The sequence below is a fragment of the Tachyglossus aculeatus genome, chromosome 22 (assembly GCF_015852505.1).
Source record: "Tachyglossus aculeatus isolate mTacAcu1 chromosome 22, mTacAcu1.pri, whole genome shotgun sequence".
Lineage (NCBI taxonomy): Eukaryota > Metazoa > Chordata > Mammalia > Monotremata > Tachyglossidae > Tachyglossus > Tachyglossus aculeatus.
In genome coordinates, this window is record NC_052087.1 from 54,617,848 (window position 1) to 54,637,895 (window position 20,048).

The 20,048-nt window shown below is 47.4% G+C and overlaps 1 protein-coding gene across 2 annotated transcripts in view; it reads left to right on the forward strand.

Moving 5' to 3' along the window:
• Nucleotides 1-19,798, forward strand: part of TSPAN4 (tetraspanin 4) — a 96,930-nt gene extending 77,132 nt beyond the window's left edge. For both annotated transcript variants that reach the window (XM_038764645.1, XM_038764646.1), the window contains 4 exons: nucleotides 8,252-8,353; nucleotides 11,188-11,319; nucleotides 11,625-11,708; nucleotides 18,000-19,798. In XM_038764645.1, the coding sequence (XP_038620573.1) occupies nucleotides 8,252-8,353; nucleotides 11,188-11,319; nucleotides 11,625-11,708; nucleotides 18,000-18,068 (387 nt within the window). In that variant the 3' untranslated portion in view covers nucleotides 18,069-19,798. The remainder of the gene's footprint in view (nucleotides 1-8,251; nucleotides 8,354-11,187; nucleotides 11,320-11,624; nucleotides 11,709-17,999) is intronic.
• The last annotated feature ends 250 nt before the right edge of the window (nucleotides 19,799-20,048 follow it).

Here is a 20,048-nt window from a genome sequence, read left to right on the forward strand (position 1 = left end):
TATGCAAAGCACCCAGAGACCCTGGGACTAGACGATCGATCAGTCAATAAATGGTATTTATTGGACGCTTCTATGTGCCAAGCACTGTACTACTATTAATAATAATAATGATGATGGCATTTGTTAAGCGCTTACTATATGCAAAGCACCCAGAGACCCTGGGACTAGACGATCCATCAGTCAGTCAGTGGTATTTATTGGGCACTTCTATGTGCCAAGCACTGTACTACTATTAATAATAATAATGATGATGGCATTTGTTAAGCGCTTACTATATGCAAAGCACCCAGAGACCCTGGGACTAGACGATCGATCAGTCAATAAATGGTATTTATTGGACACTTCTATGTGCCAAGCACTGTACTACTATTAATAATAATGATGATGGCATTTGTTAAGCGCTTACTATATGCAAGGCACCCAGAGACCCTGGGACTAGACGATCGATCAGTCAATCAGTGGTATTTATTGGGCACTTCTATGTGCCAAGCACTGTACTACTATTAATAATAATAATAATGATGGCATTTGTTAAGCGCTTACTATATGCAAAGCACCCAGAGACCCTGGGACTAGATGATCGATCAGTCAATAAATGGTATTTATTGGACGCTTCTATGTGCCAAGCACTGTACTACTATTAATAATAATAATGATGATGGCATTTGTTAAGCGCTTACTATATGCAAAGCACCCAGAGACCCTGGGACTAGACGATCCATCAGTCAGTCAGTGGTATTTATTGGGCACTTCTATGTGCCAAGCACTGTACTACTATTAATAATAATAATGATGATGGCATTTGTTAAGCGCTTACTATATGCAAAGCACCCAGAGACCCTGGGACTAGACGATCGATCAGTCAATAAATGGTATTTATTGGACACTTCTATGTGCCAAGCACTGTACTACTATTAATAATAATGATGATGGCATTTGTTAAGCGCTTACTATATGCAAGGCACCCAGAGACCCTGGGACTAGACGATCGATCAGTCAATCAGTGGTATTTATTGGGCACTTCTATGTGCCAAGCACTGTACTACTATTAATAATAATAATAATGATGGCATTTGTTAAGCGCTTACTATATGCAAAGCACCCAGAGACCCTGGGACTAGACGATCGATCAGTCAATCAATGGTATTTATTGGGCACTTCTATGTGCCAAGCACTGTACTACTATCAATAATAATAATAATAATAATGATGGCATTTGTTAAGCGCTTACTATATGCAAAGCACCCAGAGACCCTGGGACTAGATGATCGATCAGTCAGTCAGTGGTATTTATTGGGCACTTCTATGTGCCAAGCACTGTACTACTATTAATAATAATAATAATAATGATGGCATTTGTTAAGCACTTACTATATGCAAAGCACCCAGAGACCCTGGGACTAGACAATTGATCAGTCAATGGTATTTATTGGGCACTTCTATGTGCCAAGCACTGTACTACTATTAATAATAATAATGATGGCATTTGTTAAGCGCTTACTATATGCAAAGCACCCAGAGACCCTGGGACTAGACGATCAATCAGTCAATCAATGGTATTTATTGGGCACTTCTATGTGCCAAGCACTGTACTACTATTAATAATAATGATAATGATGGCATTTGTTAAGTGCTTACTATATGCAAAGCACCCAGAGACCCTGGGACTAGACGATCAATCAGTCAATCAGTGGTATTTATTGGGCATTTCTATGTGCCAAGCACTGTACTACTATTAATAATAATAATAGTATTTGTTATTAATATTTGTTATTAATATTATTAACAAATAATAGTATTTGTTAATAATAGATGGCATTTGTTAAGCGCTTCCTGTATGCAAAGCACTGTTCTAAGCGCTGGGGAGGATACAAGGTGATCAGGTTGTCCCATGTGGGGCTCACAGTCTTAATCCCCATTTTACAGATGAGGTAACTGAGGCCCAGAGAAATGAAGTGACTTGCCCAAAGTCACACAGCTGACAATTGGCAGAGCCGGGATTTGAACCCATAATAATAATAATAATAATAATAATAGCATTTGTTAAGCGCTTACTATATGCAAAGCACTGGGGAGTTTACAAGGTGATCAGGCTGTCCCACATGGGGCTCACAGTCTTAATCCCCATTTTACAGATGAGGTAACTAAGGCACAGAGAAGTGAAGTGACTTGCCCAAAGCCACACAGCTGACAGTTGGCGGAGCCAGGATTTGAACCCATGACCTCTGACTCCCAAGCCCGGGCTCTTTCCGCTGAGCCATGCTGCTTCTCTAAGCACTGGGGTAGATACAACTCATGGTCTAAGTAGGAGGGAGAACAGTATGGCCTAATGGCTAGAGCCCAGGCCTAGGAGTCAGAAGGAACTGGGTTCTAATCCCGGCTCCTCCCCATGTCTGCCGTGTGACCTTGGGCAAGTCACTTCACTTCTCTGGGCCTCAGTTCCCTCACCTGTAAAATGGGGATGAAGACTGTGAGCCCCAGGTGGGACAGGAACTGTGTCCAACCCGAATGACTTGTTTTCAGTATTCAATATTCATCATCAATCGTATTTATTGAGCGCTTACTATGTGCAGAGCAGTGTACTAAGCGCTTGCACTGTACTAATACTAATACTAATATTGTATTCATTATACCCAGTGCTTCGAAGAGTGCTTGGCACATAGTAAGCACTTAACAAGGACTACAATGATTATTATTACTTGGATTTGCTCCCTTTATTCACTCCTTCCTGAGCCCCCCGGCGCTTATACACATACCCAGAATTTATTTATAATAATCATAATAATGATGGTATTTGTTAAGCGCTTACTATGTGCCAAGCACTGTTCTAAGCACTGGGGGAGATACAAGGTGATCAGGTTGTCCCAGGTGGGGCTCACAGTCTTGATCCCCATTTTCCAGATGAGGAAACTGAGGCACAGAGAAGTTAAGTGACTTGCCCAAAGTCACACCGCCGTAAAGGTCTGTCTCCCCCTCTAGACTGTAAAGTCGTTGTGGGCAGAGGACATATCTCCCCCTTTTAGACTGTGAGCCCACTGTTGGGTAGGAACTGTCTCTATATGTTGCTAATTTGTACTTCCCAAGCGCTTAGTACAGTGCTCTGCACATAGTAAGCTCTCAATAAATACGATTGATGATGATGATGATGATATCTACCAGCTCTGTTATACTCTCTCAAGTGCTTAGTAACCATGGTATTTGTTAAACTCTTGGTATGTTCCAGGCACTGTACTAAGCGCTGGGGGTAGATACAAGGTACTTGGGTTGGATACCATCCCTGTCCCACATGGGACTCACAGTCTTAATCCCGTTTTACAGATGAGGGAACTGAGGTCCAGAGAAGTAAAGTAACTTTCACCTTGGGCAGGGAATGTGTCCATTTATTGTTGTAGTGTACATTCCTAAGCATTTAGTTCAGTGCTCCGCACACAGTAAGCGCTCAGTAAATACGATTGAAGCATTTAATACAGTGCTCTGCACACAGTAAGCGCTCAATAAATACGATTGAATGAATGAATGAATCTTGCTGAGGGACGAAGTTGTTTTCTCTAATGGGGAATACTGAGAGCTCACCTCCTCCAGGAGGCCTTCCCAGACTGAGCCCCTTCCTTCCTCGCCCCCTCATCCCCCTCTCCATCCCCCCCACCTTACCTCCTTCCCTTCCCCACAGCACCTGTATATATGGATATATGTTTGTACGTATTTATTACTCTATTTATTTTACTTGTACATATCTATTCTATTTATTTTATTTTGTTAGTATGTTTGGTTTTGTTCTCCGTCTCCCCCTTTTAGACTGTGAGCCCACTGTTGGGTAGGGACTGTCTCTATATGTTGCCAATTTGTACTTCCCAAGCGCTTAGTACAGTGCTCTGCACATAGTAAGCGCTCAATAAATACGATTGATGATGATGATGATTACTCTATTTTACTTGTACATATCTATTCTATTTTATTTTGTTAATATGTTTTGTTTTGTTCTCTGTCTCCCCCATCTAGACTGTGAGCCCACTGTTGGGTAGGGACTGTCTCTATATGTTGCCAGCTTGTACTTCCCAAGCGCTTAGTACAGTGCTCTGCACACAGTAAGCGCTCAATAAATACGACTGAATGAATGAATGAGTGACTTCCCCAAGGTCACACAGCGGACAAGCGGGGGAGCTTAATACGGGGCTCTGCACACAGTAAGCACTCCATAAGTGTCATTGATTATTGATTGAGTGATTAGTTAAAGAATTTTAGGAATGCAAGTAGTAGCGTAAGGATGGCGGATTGCAATGTAAAACACTCCTCTTTTGGCACTGATTTTGCATTTTTATTGGGATTCTTCTCCCCAAATTGCCCCCTCCCCCAGATTCCTGATTCGCCTCCCCGGGGGATCATTTTCAGTGGCAGATTCAGAAGCAGAAGTCAGAGGGCCTTCCCAGGGGGCTAGGGAAATTCATTCATTCATTCAATCGTATTTATTGAGCGCTTACTGTGTGCAGAGCACTGTACTAAGCGCTTGGGAAGTACAAATTGGCAACATCTAGAGACGGTCCCTACCCAACAACGGGCTCACAGTCTAGAAGGGGGAGCAGACAACAAAACAAAACATGTGGACAGGTGTCAAGTCATCAGAACAAATAGAAGTAAAGCTAGATGCACATCATTAATAAAATAAATAGAATAGTAAATATGTACAAGTAAAATAAATAGAGTAATAAATTTGTACAAACATATATACAGGTCTGTGGGGAGGGGAAGGAGGTAGGGCCCAGACTGAGCCCCCTCTCCCCCACCTCCCCCTCCTCATCCCCTCCGCCTTACCTCCTTCCCCTCCCCACAGCACCTGTATATATGTATATATGTTTGTATGTATTTATTACTTTATTTTATTTGTACAAATTTATTCTGTTTATTTTATTTTGTTAATATGTTTTGTTTCGTTGTCTGTCTCCCCCTTCTAGACTGTGAGCCCGCTGTTGGGTAGGGACCGTCTCTATACGTTGCCGACTTGTACTTCCCAAGCGCTTAGTCCAGTGCTCTGCACACAGTAAGCGCTCAATAAATACGATTGAATGAATGAATGAAAAGGGCAGGGGGGATGGGGAGGAGGAGAGGAAAAGGGGGGCTCAGTCTGGGAAGGCCTCTGCTCGGGGGGGTCGTGTAACTAGTTAGCGTGCCAGAAATGTAGTCAATCAATCAGGTATTTATTGAGCGCTTACTGTGTGCAGAGCACTGTATTAATAGTAATAATAATAATGATGGCATTTATTAAGCGCTTACTATGTGCACAAGGTGCACAAGGTTACAAGGTGATCAGGTTGTCCCACGGGGGCGGGGGGTCACAGTCTTCATCCCCATTTTACAGATGAGGTCACTGAGGCCCAGAGAAGTGAAGTGACTTGCCCAAAGTCACACAGCTGACAAGTGGCGGAGCCAGGATTTGAACCCATGACCTCTGACTCCAAAGCCCGGGCTCTTTCCACTGAGCCACGCTGCTTCTCTAAGCGCTTGGGAGAGGACGATGTAACTGAAGCAGCGTGGAAAGTGGACAGAGGACCTGGATTCTAGTACCGGCTCCGCCGCTTGCCTGCTGGGTGACCTTGGGCAAGTCACTTCACTTCTCTGGGCCTCAGTTTCCTCCTCTGTCAAGTGGGGATGAAGATTGTGAGCCCTGTGTGGGACAGGGACCGTGTCCATCCTGATTAGCCTGTGTCTACCCTAGTGCTTAGTACAGTGCCTGGCGTACAGTACGTGCTTAACAAATACCGCAATTATTATTATTCACCTCTCTGTGCCTCGGTTCCCGCATCTGTAAAATGGGGATGAAGACTGTGAGCCCCATGTGGGACAGGGACTGTGTCCAACCTGATTAGCTTGAATCTACCTCAGCGCTTAGTACGGTGCTTGGCACATAACAAGCGCTTAACGAAAACCATCGGAAAACGCCCGCAAAACAACAAAAAAAGCAGAATTGGTGCTAACATTTCCTCTCCACAAGGATCTGAGAAATCACTAACTTCCCCATCCTTCTTCCTATCTTCCCCTGAACCCCCAAATCCACCCACCTCCCCCAGAATCTCCCAGGCAGAGAGATGCGGGGTCCGTTTGGGATCAGGCCCGGTTCTGCGCAGAGAAACGCGTCCCCGAAAGAACCGGTTGGAAAATTCTTGTTTGGTTAAATTACACCCACTAGGGTTTTCAGAAAAATTGCTTGGCTGTTCTGACCTTCGCCTTTCACCATAAATACTGCCTCAATTGCTGTCCCAAATGGCAGTTTTCGGCTCTGCTTGCTTTTCTGGTTTGTATTCTTCTTCTTTTTAAAGAAAAAACCAAACACACACAAAACAAAAAAACTAGGATCTGCTTGCTTTTCTGGTTTGTATTTAAAAAAAAAAAAACACGCGAAACAAAAAAACTAGGATCTGCTTGCTTTTCTGGTTTGTCTTTTTTTAAAAAAAGAACACACGCAAAACAAAAAAACTAGGATGTGCTTGCTTTTCTGGTTTGTCTTCTTCTTTTTTTAAAAAAAAAACACTTGCAAAACCAAAAAACTAGGATCTGCTTGCTTTTCTGGTTTGTATTCTTCTTTTTTTTAAAAAAACAGGCAAAACAAAAAAAAACTAGGATCTGCTTGCTTTTCTGGTTTGTCTTCTTTTTTTAAAAAAAAAAACACACGCAAAACAAAAAAACTAGGATCTGCTTGCTTTTCTGGTTTGTATTCTTCTTTTTAAAAAAAAAACACGCAAAACAAAAAAACTAGGATCTGCTTGCTTTTCTGGTTTGTCTTCTTTTTTTTAAAAAAAACTAGGATCTGCTTGCTTTTCTGGTTTGTATTCTTTTTTTAAAAAAAACCACGCAAAACAAAAAAACTAGGATCTGCTTGCTTTTCTGGTTTGTCTTCTTTTTTTAAAAAAAAGACACACGCAAAACAAAAAAACTAGGATCTGCTTGCTTTTCTGGTTTGTATTCTTTTTTTAAAAAAAAACACGCAAAACTAAAAAACTAGGATCTGCTTGCTTTTCTGGTTTGTCTTCTTTTTTTAAAAAAACACGCAAAACAAAAAAACTAGGATCTGCTTGCTTTTCTGGTTTGTCTTCTTCTTCTTTTTTTAAAAAAAAAACACACACAAAACAAAAAAACTAGGACCTGCTTGCTTTTCTGGTTTGTATTCTTCTTTTTTTAAAAAAAACACGCAAAACAAAAAAACTAGGATCTGCTTGCTTTTCTGGTTTGCCTTCTTTTTTAAAAAAAAAAACACACGCAAAACAAAAAAACTAGGATTTGTGAAGGGTGTATTGTGTGCCAGGAACTGAACTAAGCGCAGGGTACAAGGTAATTAGGTTGGACACAGTCCGTGCCCGACGTGGGGCTCACAGTCTTCATCCCCATTTTCCAGATGAGGGAAACGGAGGCCCAGAGAAGCGAAGTGACTTGCCCAGGGTCACACAGCAGACTTCTCTGAGCCTCAGTTACCTCCTCTGAAAACTGGCGATGAAGACTGTGAGCCCCACATGGGACAACCTGATTATCTGGTATCTACCCCAGGGCTTAGAACAGGGCTTGGCACATAGTACAGTGTGACTTTGGGCAAGTCACTTCACGTCTCTGGGCCTCAGTTCCCTCATCTGGAAAATGGGGATTGAGACTGTGAGCCCCACGGGGGACAGGGACCGGATTTGCTTGTATCCACCCCAACACTAGTTACGCGACCCCCCGAGCTCGCCTGTCCCGCCATCGACCCCCGGCCCACGTCCTCCCCCGGGCCTGGAATGCCCCCAATCCCTCTGCCCATCCGCCAAGCTCGCTCTCTTCCTCCCTTCAAGGCCCTACTGAGACCTCACCTCCTCCAGGAGGCCTTCCCAGACTGAGCCCCTTCCTTCCTCTTCCCCTCGTCCCCCTCTCCATCCCCCCCATCTTACCTCCTTCCCTTCCCCACAGCACCTATATATATGTATATATGTTTGTACATATTTATTACTCTATTTATTTTACTTGTACATACCTATTCTATTTATTTTATTTTGTTAGTATGTTTGGTTTTGTTCTCTGTCTCCCCCTTTTAGGCTGTGAGCCCACTGTTGGGTAGGGACTGTCTCTATATGTTGCCAATTTGTACTTCCCAAGCGCTTAGTACAGTGCTCTGCACATAGTAAGCGCTCAATAAATACGATTGATGATGATGATGAACACTTAGTACGGTTCCTGGCACATAGTAAGCGCTTAACAAGTACTATTATCATGTTGTTCTCTTGTACTCTCACAGATCGACAAATACGCTCAGCAGGACCTGCGGGATGGCCTGCGCCTCTACGGGACCGAGGGAAACATTGGACTCACCAATGCCTGGAGCATCATCCAGACTGACGTAAGTCGGGGCCTACCGCTGCCTCAGTTTACCCCCCCTTTTGTTTGTGAAGCGCTGCCATTTCCAGGCCCTGTACTAGGTGCTAGGGTAGATACGGGATCATCAGGTCCGACTCAGCCCCCGTCCCACATGGCTCTCAGAGTCTTTATCCTCATTTGAGAGACGAGGGCCCAGAGAAGTGAAGTGACTTGTCCAAGGTCACACTGCAGACAAGTGGCAGAGCCGGGATTAGAGACTCCCAAGCCGGGGCTCTACCTATTAGGCGTGCTAAGTGACTTGTCCAAGGTCACACAGCGGACAATCAATCAATCAATTGTATTTATTGAGCTCTTACTGTGTGCAGAGCACTGTACTAAGCGCTTGGGAAGTACAAGTTGGCAACACATAGAGTGATAGAGACGGGATTAGAACCCAGGTCTTCTGACTCTCGGGCCCGAGCTCTCTCCATTAGGCCACACTGCTTCTCCCGGGTCCGGGGGACTGGGCCGCCCTGGGAGGCCGCCTGGGAGCGAGGCTAGGGACGTAGCTGGATGTCCGCTTAGTACAGTGCTCTGCACATAGTAAGCGCTCAATAAATACGATTGATGATGAATTAAAGTTGCCCTTGTCAGGCTGGGCCGAGTCCCACCCCCCACAACCTTTTCATTCATTTTCATTTCAATCAATCAATCAATCGTGTTTATTGAGCGCTTACTGTGTGCAGAGCACTGTACTGAGTGCTTGGGAAGTACAGGTTGGCAACATATAGAGACGGTCCCTACCCAACGGTGGGCTCAAAGTCTCTTTTCACAGAGAAGCAGCGTGGCTTAGTGGAAAGAGCCCGGGCTTGGGCGTCAGAGGTCGTGGGTTCTAATCCTGGCTCCACCACTTGTCAGCTGGGTGACTTTGGGCAAGTCGCTTGACTTCTCTGTGCCTTAGTTCCCTCATCTGTCAAATGGGGATGAAGACTGGGAGCCCCACGTGGGACAACCCGATTACCCTGTATTTCCCCCAGCACTTAGAACAGTGCTCGGCCCGTAGTAAGCGCTTAACAAATGCCATCATTATTATTATTATTCATTCATTCGATCGTATTTATTGAGCGCTTACTGTGTGCAGAGTACTGTACTAAGCGCTTGGGAAAGTACAATACAAAAATAAAGTGACGTTCTTCCGTCCACGCTGGAGCTCACTTAGCCCCACGGCCTTCTGGCATTTGTCTTGCGGACTTCCCTCCCTGAAGGACCCAGAAGTGGCAGGGTCAGTCAGTCCTATATATTGAGCGCTTACTGTGTGCAGAGCACTGGACTAAGCGCTTGGGAGAGGACAATACAGCAGAATTAGCAAACACATTCCCTGCCCACAAGGAGCTTTTCTATCAATCAGGGGTATTTATTGAGCAGCTACTGTGTGCAGAGTGCTGTACTGAGCGCTTGGGATGATGATGGTATTTGTTAAGCACTTACTAGGTGCCAAGCACTGTTCTAAGCACTGGGAGAGATTCAAGACAATCAGGTTGTCCCACGTGGGGCTCACAGTCTTCATCCCCATTTTACAGATGAGGTGACTGAGGCCCAGAGAAGTGAAGTGGCTTGCCCAAGGTCACACAGCTGAACATACTAACAAAATAAATAGAATAGATATGTACCAGTAAAATAAATAAATAGAGTAATAAATATGTACAAACATATATACATATATACAGGTGCTGTGGGGAAGGGAAGGAGGTAAGATGGGGGGATGGAGGGCGGGACGAGGGGTAGACCTTCAGTTTTGGGATATACCCATAGGAGCTCAGAGTCAAAGAAGCGTCTCTGGCTAAAACACCCAGAAGCAGTGTGGCCTAGTGGCTACAGCCCAAGCTTGGGAGTCAGAGGACCTGGGTTCTAATCCCGGCTCTGCCCCTTGTCTGCTGGGTGACCGCAGGCAAGTCACATCACTTGTTGGGGCCTCAGTTTCCTCATCTATAAAATACGGATCAAGACTGTGAGCCTCATGTGGGACAGGGACTGTTTCCAACCGGATTACCTTATATCTTATATTGGCCCTTCAGCGTGGCTCAGTAGAAAAGAGCCCGGGCTTTGGAGTCAGAGGACATGGGTTCAAATCCCGGCTCCGCCACTTGTCAGCTGTGTGACTTTGGGCAAGTTACATCACTTCTCTGGGCCTCAGTGACCTCATCTGTAAAATGGGGATGAAGACTGTGAGTCCCCCGTGGGACAATATAATTACCTTGTAACCTCCCCAGCGCTTAGAACAGTGCTTTGCACATAGTAAGCGCTTAATAAATGCCATCATTATTATTATTATTATTATTATAAATTGCGGAGCTGGGATTAGAACCCATGACCTCTAACTCCCAAGCCCGGGCTCTTTCCACTGAGCCACGCTGCTTCTCGTGTTACTTACTGAGTTCTTACTGTGTGCAGAGCACTGTGGTAAGCACTTAATGGCAGGGGGGGAGACTCTTTCTCACACACACACACACACACACACACACACACACACACACACACACACACACCCCCCCCCCCCCCCCCCCCATGTACTTTGCACATAGTAAACGCTGTGAGCCTGCTGTTGGGTAGGGACTGTCTCTATATGTTGCCAACTTGTACTTCCCAAGCGCCTAGTCCAGTGCTCTGCACACAGTAAGCGCTCAATAAATACGACTGAATGAATGAATGAACAAATGCCATCATTATTATTACCATTGATTGATATATGTGGGGTGTGTGTGTGTCTCATGGCCTGGTGCTGTCGTGGGGGGTGGGGTGTTTGTGTTTTTCACGGTCTGTTGCCGTGTTTGTGTGTGTTTGTGTGCACGCGTGTCTCACGAGGGGTTGCCCTGACAGTTCCGGTGCTGCGGCGTGTCCAACTACACGGACTGGTTCGCCGTGTACAACAGCACGCGTGTGCCCGACTCCTGCTGCCTGGAATTCAGCGACAGCTGCGGGCTCCATTCGCCGGGAACCTGGTGGAAAGCGGTGAGAGACCCCCAGGCCCCCGCCCGACCCCCGCAGACCCCCCCCCGCCCCGTCCCTACGGACCCCTCAGACCCCTCGCACCCGACCCCCACTCCCACAAGCCCACCCTTCAGACCCTCCGCTCTCAGTCCCCTCAACACAACCCCCATTCCCACGAACGCGCCCCCGAGCCCACTGTTGGGTAGGGACTGTCTCTAGATGTTGCCAACTTGTACTTCCCAAGCGCTTAGTCCAGTGCTCTGCACACAGTAAGCGCTCAATAAATACGATTGATGGATTGATTGATTGATTTGCTTCCCGGCCAGCCCTGCTACGAGACGGTGAAAACGTGGCTGCAGGAAAACCTCCTGGCCGTCGGGGTCTTCGGCCTGTGCACCGCCCTTGTGCAGGTATAGCCCCCTCCATCCCCCCCATCTTACTTCCTTCCCTTCCCCACAGCACCTGTATATATGTATATATGTTTGTACAGATTTATTACTCTATTTATTTTACTTGTACATATCGATTCTATTTATTTTATTTTGTTAGTATGTTTGGTTTTGTTCTCTGTCTCCCCCCTTTTAGACTGTGAGCCCACTGTTGGGTAGGGACTGTCTCTATATGTTGCCAATTTGTACTTCCCAAGCGCTTAGTACAGTGCTCTGCACATAGTAAGCGCTCAATAAATACAATTGATGATGATGATGATAGCCCGCCCCGAACCCTGGACCCCTGGAGCCCCTGCCCCATCCACCCCGCCCCCCTCACCCGGGCCCTCTCTGCCTCAAGCGCTTAGTACAGTGCTCTGCACACAGTAAGCGCTCAATAAATACGACTGATTGATTGCCTCCCGTTCTCCCCATCTCTGTCTCTCCAGCTCTCTGCTGCCGTCTCTTTCCCTCTATTATTATCATTAAGTCACTTCACTTCTCTGGGCCTCAGTGACCTCATCTGTAAAATGGGGATAAAGACTGTGAGCCCCCCCGTGGGGCAACCTGATCACCTTGTAACCTCCCCAGCGCTTAGAACAGTGCTTTGCACATCATCATCATCATCAATCGTATTTATTGAGCGCTTACTGTGTGCACAACACTGTACTAAACGCTTGGGAAGTACAAATTGGCAACATATAGAGACAGTCCCTACCCAACAGTGGGCTCACAGTCTAAAAGGGGGAGACAGAGAACAAAACCAAACATACTAACAAAATAAAATAAATACAAATGCCATCATTATTATTATTTTTATTCTCTGTCTTTCTGCTACTCTTTCTCCCCCCTCCCCCTCGTCCCCCTCTCCATCCCCCCATCTTACCTCCTTCCCTTCCCCACAGCACCTGTATATATGGATATATGTTTGTACATATTTATTACTCTATTTATTTATTTATTTTACTTGTACATAGCTATTCTATTTATTTTATTTTGTTAGTATGTTTGGTTTTGTTCTCTGTCTTCCCCTTTTAGACTGTGAGCCCACTGTTGGGTAGGGATCGTCTGTATATGTTGCCAACTTGGACTTCCCAAGCGCTTAGTACAGTGCTCTGTCACAGTAAGCACTCAATAAATACGATTGATTGATTGATTGATTGCTACTGTCTCTTTGTCTCCATCTATGTCTTTCCAGCTCTCTGCTACTGTCTCTCTCCCCTTCTCTGGCTCTTTGGCTCTCTGCTACTGTCTGTCTTTCTCATTCATTCATTCAGTCGTAGGCCTTCCCAGACTGAGCCCTCTCCTTCCTCTCCCCCTCCTCCCCCTCTCCATCCCCCCCCCCGCCTTACCTCCTTCCCTTCCCCACAGCACCTGTATATATGTATATATGTTTGTACGGATTTATTACTCTATTTTACTTGGACATATTTATTCTATTTATTTTATTTGGTTTATATGTTTTGTTTTGTTGTCTGTCTCCCCCTTCTAGACCGTGAGCCCGCTGTTGGGTAGGGACCGTCTCTATATGTTGCCAACTTGTACTTCCCAAGCGCTTACTACAGTGCTGTGCACACAGTAAGCGCTCAATAAATACGATTGAATGAATGAATGAATGAATGAATGCTACTGGCTCTCTCCACCTGGCTCTCTCCCCTTCTCTGGCTCTTTGGCTCTCTGCTACTGTCTGTCTTTCTCATTCATTCATTCAATCGTAGGCCTTCCCAGACTGACCCCCTCCTTCCTCTCCCTCTACTCCCCCTCCCCATCCCCCCCGCCTTACCTCCTTCCCCTCCCCACAGCACCTGTATATATGTATATATGTTTGTACGGATTTATTACTCTATTTATTTTACTTGTACATATTTATTTTATTTATTTTATTTGGTTTATATGTTTTGTTTGTTCTCTGTCTCCCTCTTCTAGACTGTGAGCCCGCTGTTGGGTAGGGACCGTCTCTATATGTTGCAAACTTGTACTTCCCAAGCGCTTAGTCCAGTGCTCTGCACACAGTAAGCGCTCAGTAAATATGATTGAATGAATGAATGCTACTGGCTCTCTCCACCTGGCTCTCTCCCCTTCTCTGGCTCTCTGCTACCGTCTGTCTTTCTCATTCATTCATTCAGTCGTATTTATTGAGCGCTTACTGTGTGCAGAGCACTGTACTGATCGCTTGGGAAGTACAAGTTGGCAACATAGAGAGACGGTCCCTACCCAACAACGGGCTCACAGTCTAGAAACCATCTCTCTTCCTCCCTTCAAAGCCCTACTGAGAGCTCACCTCCTCCAGGAGGCCTTCCCAGACTTTCCTCTCCCCCTCGTCATCCTCCCCGCACCTCCTTCCCCTCCCCACAGCACCTGTATATATGTTTGTACAGATTTATTACTCTATTTTACTTGAACATATTTACTATTCTATTTATTTTGTTAATGATGTGCATGCAACTTTACTTCTATTTATTCTGACGACTCGACACCTGTCCACATGTTTTGTTTTGTTGTCTGTCTCCCCCTTCTAGACTGCGAGCCCGTTGTTGGGTAGGGACATATCTATTCTACATATCTCTCTATTCTCTTTATTTTATTTTGTTAGTATGTTTGCTTTTGTTCTGTCTCCCCCTTTTAGACTGTGAGCCCACTGTTGGGTAGGGACTGTCTCTAGATGTTGCCAACTTGGACTTCCCAAGCGCTTAGTCCAGTGCTCTGCACACAGTAAGCGCTCAATAAATACGATTGATTGATGATTGATAAATACGATTGAATGAATGAATGAATGTATGAATCTCTGTCTCTCCTGCTGTCTGTCTTTCTCCATCTCTCTCTCCTGCTCTCCGCCACCGTCTCTCTCTGACTCCCACTCTCCATCTCTCCGCTACCGTCTCTCTTTCTCCATCTCTGTCTCTTCCTTCCCCCATCTGCCACTGATTTTGTCTGAGCTTGTGTGTTTCTCTCCATCTCTGTTCTCTCTCCCCACCTGTCATGTCTCTCCACACTAGTTTCTCTTGTCTCTGTCTCCCCCGGTCACTCCAGCAACCTCAGCAGAATCTCTCTCTCTCTCTCTCTCATTTAAGTGCTTACTATTACCAGGCACTGTATTAAGCACTGGGGCATTATTATTATTATTATTATCATCAAATGCTGTCGTTTCTGATTCATGGATATATTTTCTCCAGAACGTCCCATCTTCTGCCGTAATCTGTAACCTTTCTAACGGGTCTTCCGTTATCGTTGTAATGGCCTCTATCCATCTAGCTGCCGTTCTGCCTCTTCCGCGTTTTCCCTGGACTTTTCCTAGCATTAGTGTCTTCTCCGGAGAATTAGTCCTCCCAATGATGTGTCCAAAATACACTAATCTAAGTCGAGTCATTTGGCCTTCCAGAGACCACCGTGGCTAAATTTGCTCCAAACCCTTTTTTTTTATTTTTTGGGCAGTCCATGGTATTCTCAAAAGCCTTCTCCAACACCACATTTCAAAAGAGTCGATGCTTTCTGTATCCTGCTTTTTCACTGCCCAGCTTTCAAATCCATACATCGTCACCGGAAACCCACTTTTTTTATTTTCCGGGCAGTCCGTGGTATTCTCAAAAGCCTTCTCCAACACCACATTTCAAAAGAGTCAATGTTTTCTATGTCCTGCTTTTTCACTGCCCAGCTTTCAAATTCATACATCGTCACCAGAAACACTATAGGTTCGACAGTTTGCATTTTGTGGCAATTGTTACATCAGCACGTTTCATGATTTTTTCCAGTCTCCTCAAAGCAAATCTTCCTAATGTTAATCTTCAGTGTATTTCTTGACTGCCAGTTCCTTTATTATTGATTATTGATCCCAGGATCAATATCAATATTCCACAAGCAAATCGATTGGAACGCAGTCCCTGTCCCACACGGAGCTCATATTCTTAACACAGACCAAGGGCAGAGCCAGGGCTCAAACCCCTGTCTCCTAAATAATTAATTCATTAATTGCGGTATTTAAGTGCTTATTATGTGTCAAGCACTATACCAAGCACTGGGGAAGACCAAGATAATCAGGTTGGACACAGTCCTTATCCCACATGGAGCAGAATAATAATGATAATAATAATGATGGTATTTGTTAAGTGCTTACTATGTGCCAGGCACTGTTCTAAGCGCTGATAATTCTAAACACAGGCCAAGGGCAGAGCCGGGACTCAAATCCCTGTCTCCAAAGTAATTAATTCATTAATTGTGATGTTTGTTAAGCGTTTATTATGTATCAGGCACTATACTAAGCACTGGGGGAGATACAAGATAACTAATTTGGACACAGTCCCTGTCCCACATGGGGCTCACAATCTAAGACGCTTAGTACAGTGCTCTAAGAGCACACAGTAAATGCTCAATAAATGCGATTGATGAATGAATAAGGAGGGAGAGAAGGTACTGAATCCCAATCTTGCAGATGAGGAAGGAGAAGTGACTTAGCTTGTTCAGGGTCACACAGCATAGTGGTGGAGCTGGGACTCGAACCCCAGCCTCTAAAATAATTAATTGTGGTATTTGTTAAGCGCTCACCATGTGTGTGTATTGTACTAATTGCTGGAGTAGATAGAAAATCATCAGGTCTCACATGGGGCTCACGGTCAAAGCAGGAGGGAGAACAGGGATTGAATCCTCAACCAGCGCTTAGAACAGTGCTTGGCACATAGTAAGCGCTTAACCCCCCCCCCCCACATGTCTGCTGTGTGACCTTGGGCAAGTCGCTTCACTTCTCTGTGCCTCAGTTTCCTCATCTGTAAAATGGGGATTAAGACTGTGAGCCCCACGTGGGACAACCTCATCTCCTTGTGTTCCCCCCAGCGCTTAGAACAGTGCTTTGCACATAGTAAGCGCTTAACAAATACCAACATTACTATTATTATTAACAAATACTATCATTATTATTATTATTTAGGCGGGGGAGGCTGGGGAAATGAGGCTGGGGCGGGTTTGCAGAGCGCAGAGGAGTCCATTTCTCAGGCGACAGGGATGAGGCGATTTTTTTTAACAGTATTAAGCCCTTACCCTGTGCCAGGTACTGTAGAGAAGCAGCGTGGCTCAGGGGAAAGAGCCCGGGCTTTGGAGTCAGAAGTCATGGGTTCAAATCCCGGCTCTGCCACTTGTCAGCTGTGTGACTTCGGGCAAGTCACTTAACTTCTCTGTGCCTCAGTTACCTCATCTGTAAAAGGGGGATTAAGATTGTGATGCCATCATTATATTATATTATTATAACAGGGATTGAATCCTCAACCAGTGCTTAGAACAGTGCTTGGCACATGGTAAGCGCTTAACAAATACTATCATTATTATTATTATTTAGGCGGGGGAGGCTGGGGAAATGAGGCTGGGGCGGGTTTGCAGAGCACAGAGGAGTCCATTTCTCAGGCGACAGGGATGAGGCAATTTTTTTTAACGGTATTAAGCGCTTACCCCGTGCCAGGTACTGTAGAGAAGCAGCGTGGCTCAGTGGAAAGGGTTCAAATCCTGGTTCGTGGGTTCAAATCCTGGCTCCGCCACTTGTCAGCTGTGTGACTTCGGGCAAGTCACTTAACTTCTCTGTGCCTCAGTTACCTCATCTGTAAAATGGGGATTAAGACTGTGAGCCCCCCGTGGGACAACCTGATCACCTTGTAACCTCCCCAGCACTTAGAACAGTGCTTTGCACACAGTAAGCGCTTAATAAATGCCATTATTATTATTATTACTAAGTGCTGAGTAGATAGAAGCTAATCTGGTGGGACGCAGTCCACGTCCCCCATTGGGCTCCCGGGCTTAATCCCCATTGTCCAGATGAGGGAACCGAGGCCCAGAGAAGTGAAGTGACTTACCCAAGGTTGCACAGCAGACAGGAGGCACAATGAGGATTAGAACCCAGGCCCTCTGACTCACAGGCCTGGGCTCCACCCATTAGGGCGGTTGCTTCTCTGAGCTCTTGGGAAAAGGGGCTTCGTTGAACCTGGCGGTTGGTGACCTGTGTCACTGGAAACAGCATGACGCAGCGGACCTGGGTTCCAATCCCACCTCTGTCCTGGTCTGCCGTGTGACCCTGGGCAAGTCCCTTCACTTCCCTGTGCCTCAGTTGCCTCATCTGCAAAATGGAGATGGAGACCGTGCACCCCGCATGGGACATGGGCTGGGTCCAACCCGATTTGCTGGTTTCCACCCCACTGCTCAGTCCTGTGCCTGGAACATAGTAAGCGCTTAACAAATACCATCGTCATTATTATTATTATTAACGCTATTATTATTGTTTGTTTCCTGGGCCCGCAGATCCTGGGGCTGACCTTCGCCATGACGATGTACTGTCAGGTAATCAAAGCGGACACGTACTGTGCGTAGCCGGACCCCCGGAGGACCGAGCCGCCCCCCGTGTAAGATAGACTGTGCCGCGCCCCATCCCCCACCAGATCCCCCCTGCCCCCCACTCCTCCCCGTGAAGACCCCCACCTTGTTGTGGGGGAGACAGTGGGGAAGGAGGGGGGCACCCCAGGACTGACTCCGGCCTCAGAGGGACGCCTGCAGGATGGGGCCACCGGGACTCCATACTGCCTGAGGAAGCGCGGATGCTGCCTTCTCCCCTCTCCCCAACCCGGGGGTCGCAGCTGAGACCCCGACGGACCTCCTCCTCCCACCTTGGAGGCCCATCCTGGCGCTCCCTGCCCCCTCGGGTAGCCAGCGTGGGTCCCACGGGTTTTCCGTTGTTACCCCGGGCCGCTCCGGGACCGACTGAGGAGGGGGTCTCTCCGGGCTCTATTGGGGTCCGCTCGCCCCGGCCCCATCGCCCCGTGCATCTGGAGCGAATGGGGGTCCCCCGTCCGTCCCCCGGCTTCTCTCTGCAGCGGGAGAGGAGGCCGGGTGGCCCGGCTCCGTCCGTCCATCCTTCCCGGAGGCCACACGAGCCCCCACGAGAACCCATGTTGGGGGTGTGTATCTGTGCGCGCGTAGGAGCGTGTGTGGGTGTGTGCGTGAGCATGTGCTCGTGTGAGTGGAGGTGGGCACGTGTGCCCAGGCGTGTGGCTGTGGGTGGGTGTGCCCGTGTCCGTGTGGTCGTTCTTGCCCGAATCCCTCCCCGTCCCCCAGGTAGCCACTCGGAGGCCGCCAGGAGTCGGGCCTACGGCTTCCCCGCCCGAGGAGGGTCCCTCAGAGCGCCAAACCCAGAAGGAAGCAGGAAGCCCCAAGCCCCGTGACACCCCCCCAACCCCTCGCCGGGACCCTCCCCGGCGTGGAAACCGAGCGGGCTGGTGCCTGGCACCGGCACCTTCCTTCTTACACCAGCCTTGCAGATAACTCAGAGCTTACCAGCCCTCTGGGCCTCGCCAGCCCCGACCGTTCAGTCACCGTAACATCCTCCCGTCTCGGGCGGGAGAAAGGGCCACGCCTGCTGTGGGCCGGGCCTTGAGGGGGGTCCCCGCTGTACCCCCACCCCCAGGATCTCTCCTCTCTCTGCTCCAGAGGAAGGGTCTGCAGGCTGAAGCTGAGCTCCTCTCGTCCGAGTGCTCGTGGAGAGCCTGGGAGAGACAGCAAGAGGGAGAAAGTCAAAAGGGTGGCTGGGACTGGGGTGCCCCCTTCATGAGCTCCCGGGCCCCCCGAAACGAGCCCTCCGCCCTGCCAGCCTGGGGTCCCCGAGATCATGCATTTGATTGCATTTTGGCCCGCTTTCTGGCGTAATTTTGGCAGCCCGTAGCACGGGGAATCAAATCTAGCAATAAGGGGGCTACGAGAGGAAGGAGAAGGGGGAACGGGCCGGGGAGGGGAAGGAAGAAAAGAGGGAGAAAGCAGCTGAGGCTACAACTTACTTTGATTGCACTTTAAGAAGTGCTGCATGCGGTAGTGGCTCAGTGAATGACGGTAACCCCTTCTGCCCCGCACCCCCAATTTGACCCTTCCCCTGCTTTTACCCGGCGGGGAGAATTCTGTGGCTGAGGCAATTATGCGAGGAAACCTGGTCCTTATTAAGCTCGGACCAGGTGCCGAGCCCTGGGCTAAACGCTGGGGCACAGACACAGAGAATCAGATAGCGGATACACGCAGTCCCTGTCCAACGGGGGGGATCACGGTCTAATCAATCAATCAATCGTATTTATTGAGCGCTTACTATGTGCAGAGCACTGTACTAAGCGCTTGGGAAGTACAAATTGGCAACACATAGAGACAGTCCCAGGACGGGAGAGCAGGGAGTCTGTCCCAGCTCCGCCGCTTGTCCGCTGTGTGATCTTGGGTGAGTCGCTTCACTTCTCCGGGCCTCGGTCACCTCATCTGTACGATGGGGATGGAGACTGTGAGCCCCACTCGGGGCAGGGATTGGGTCCAACTCCATTT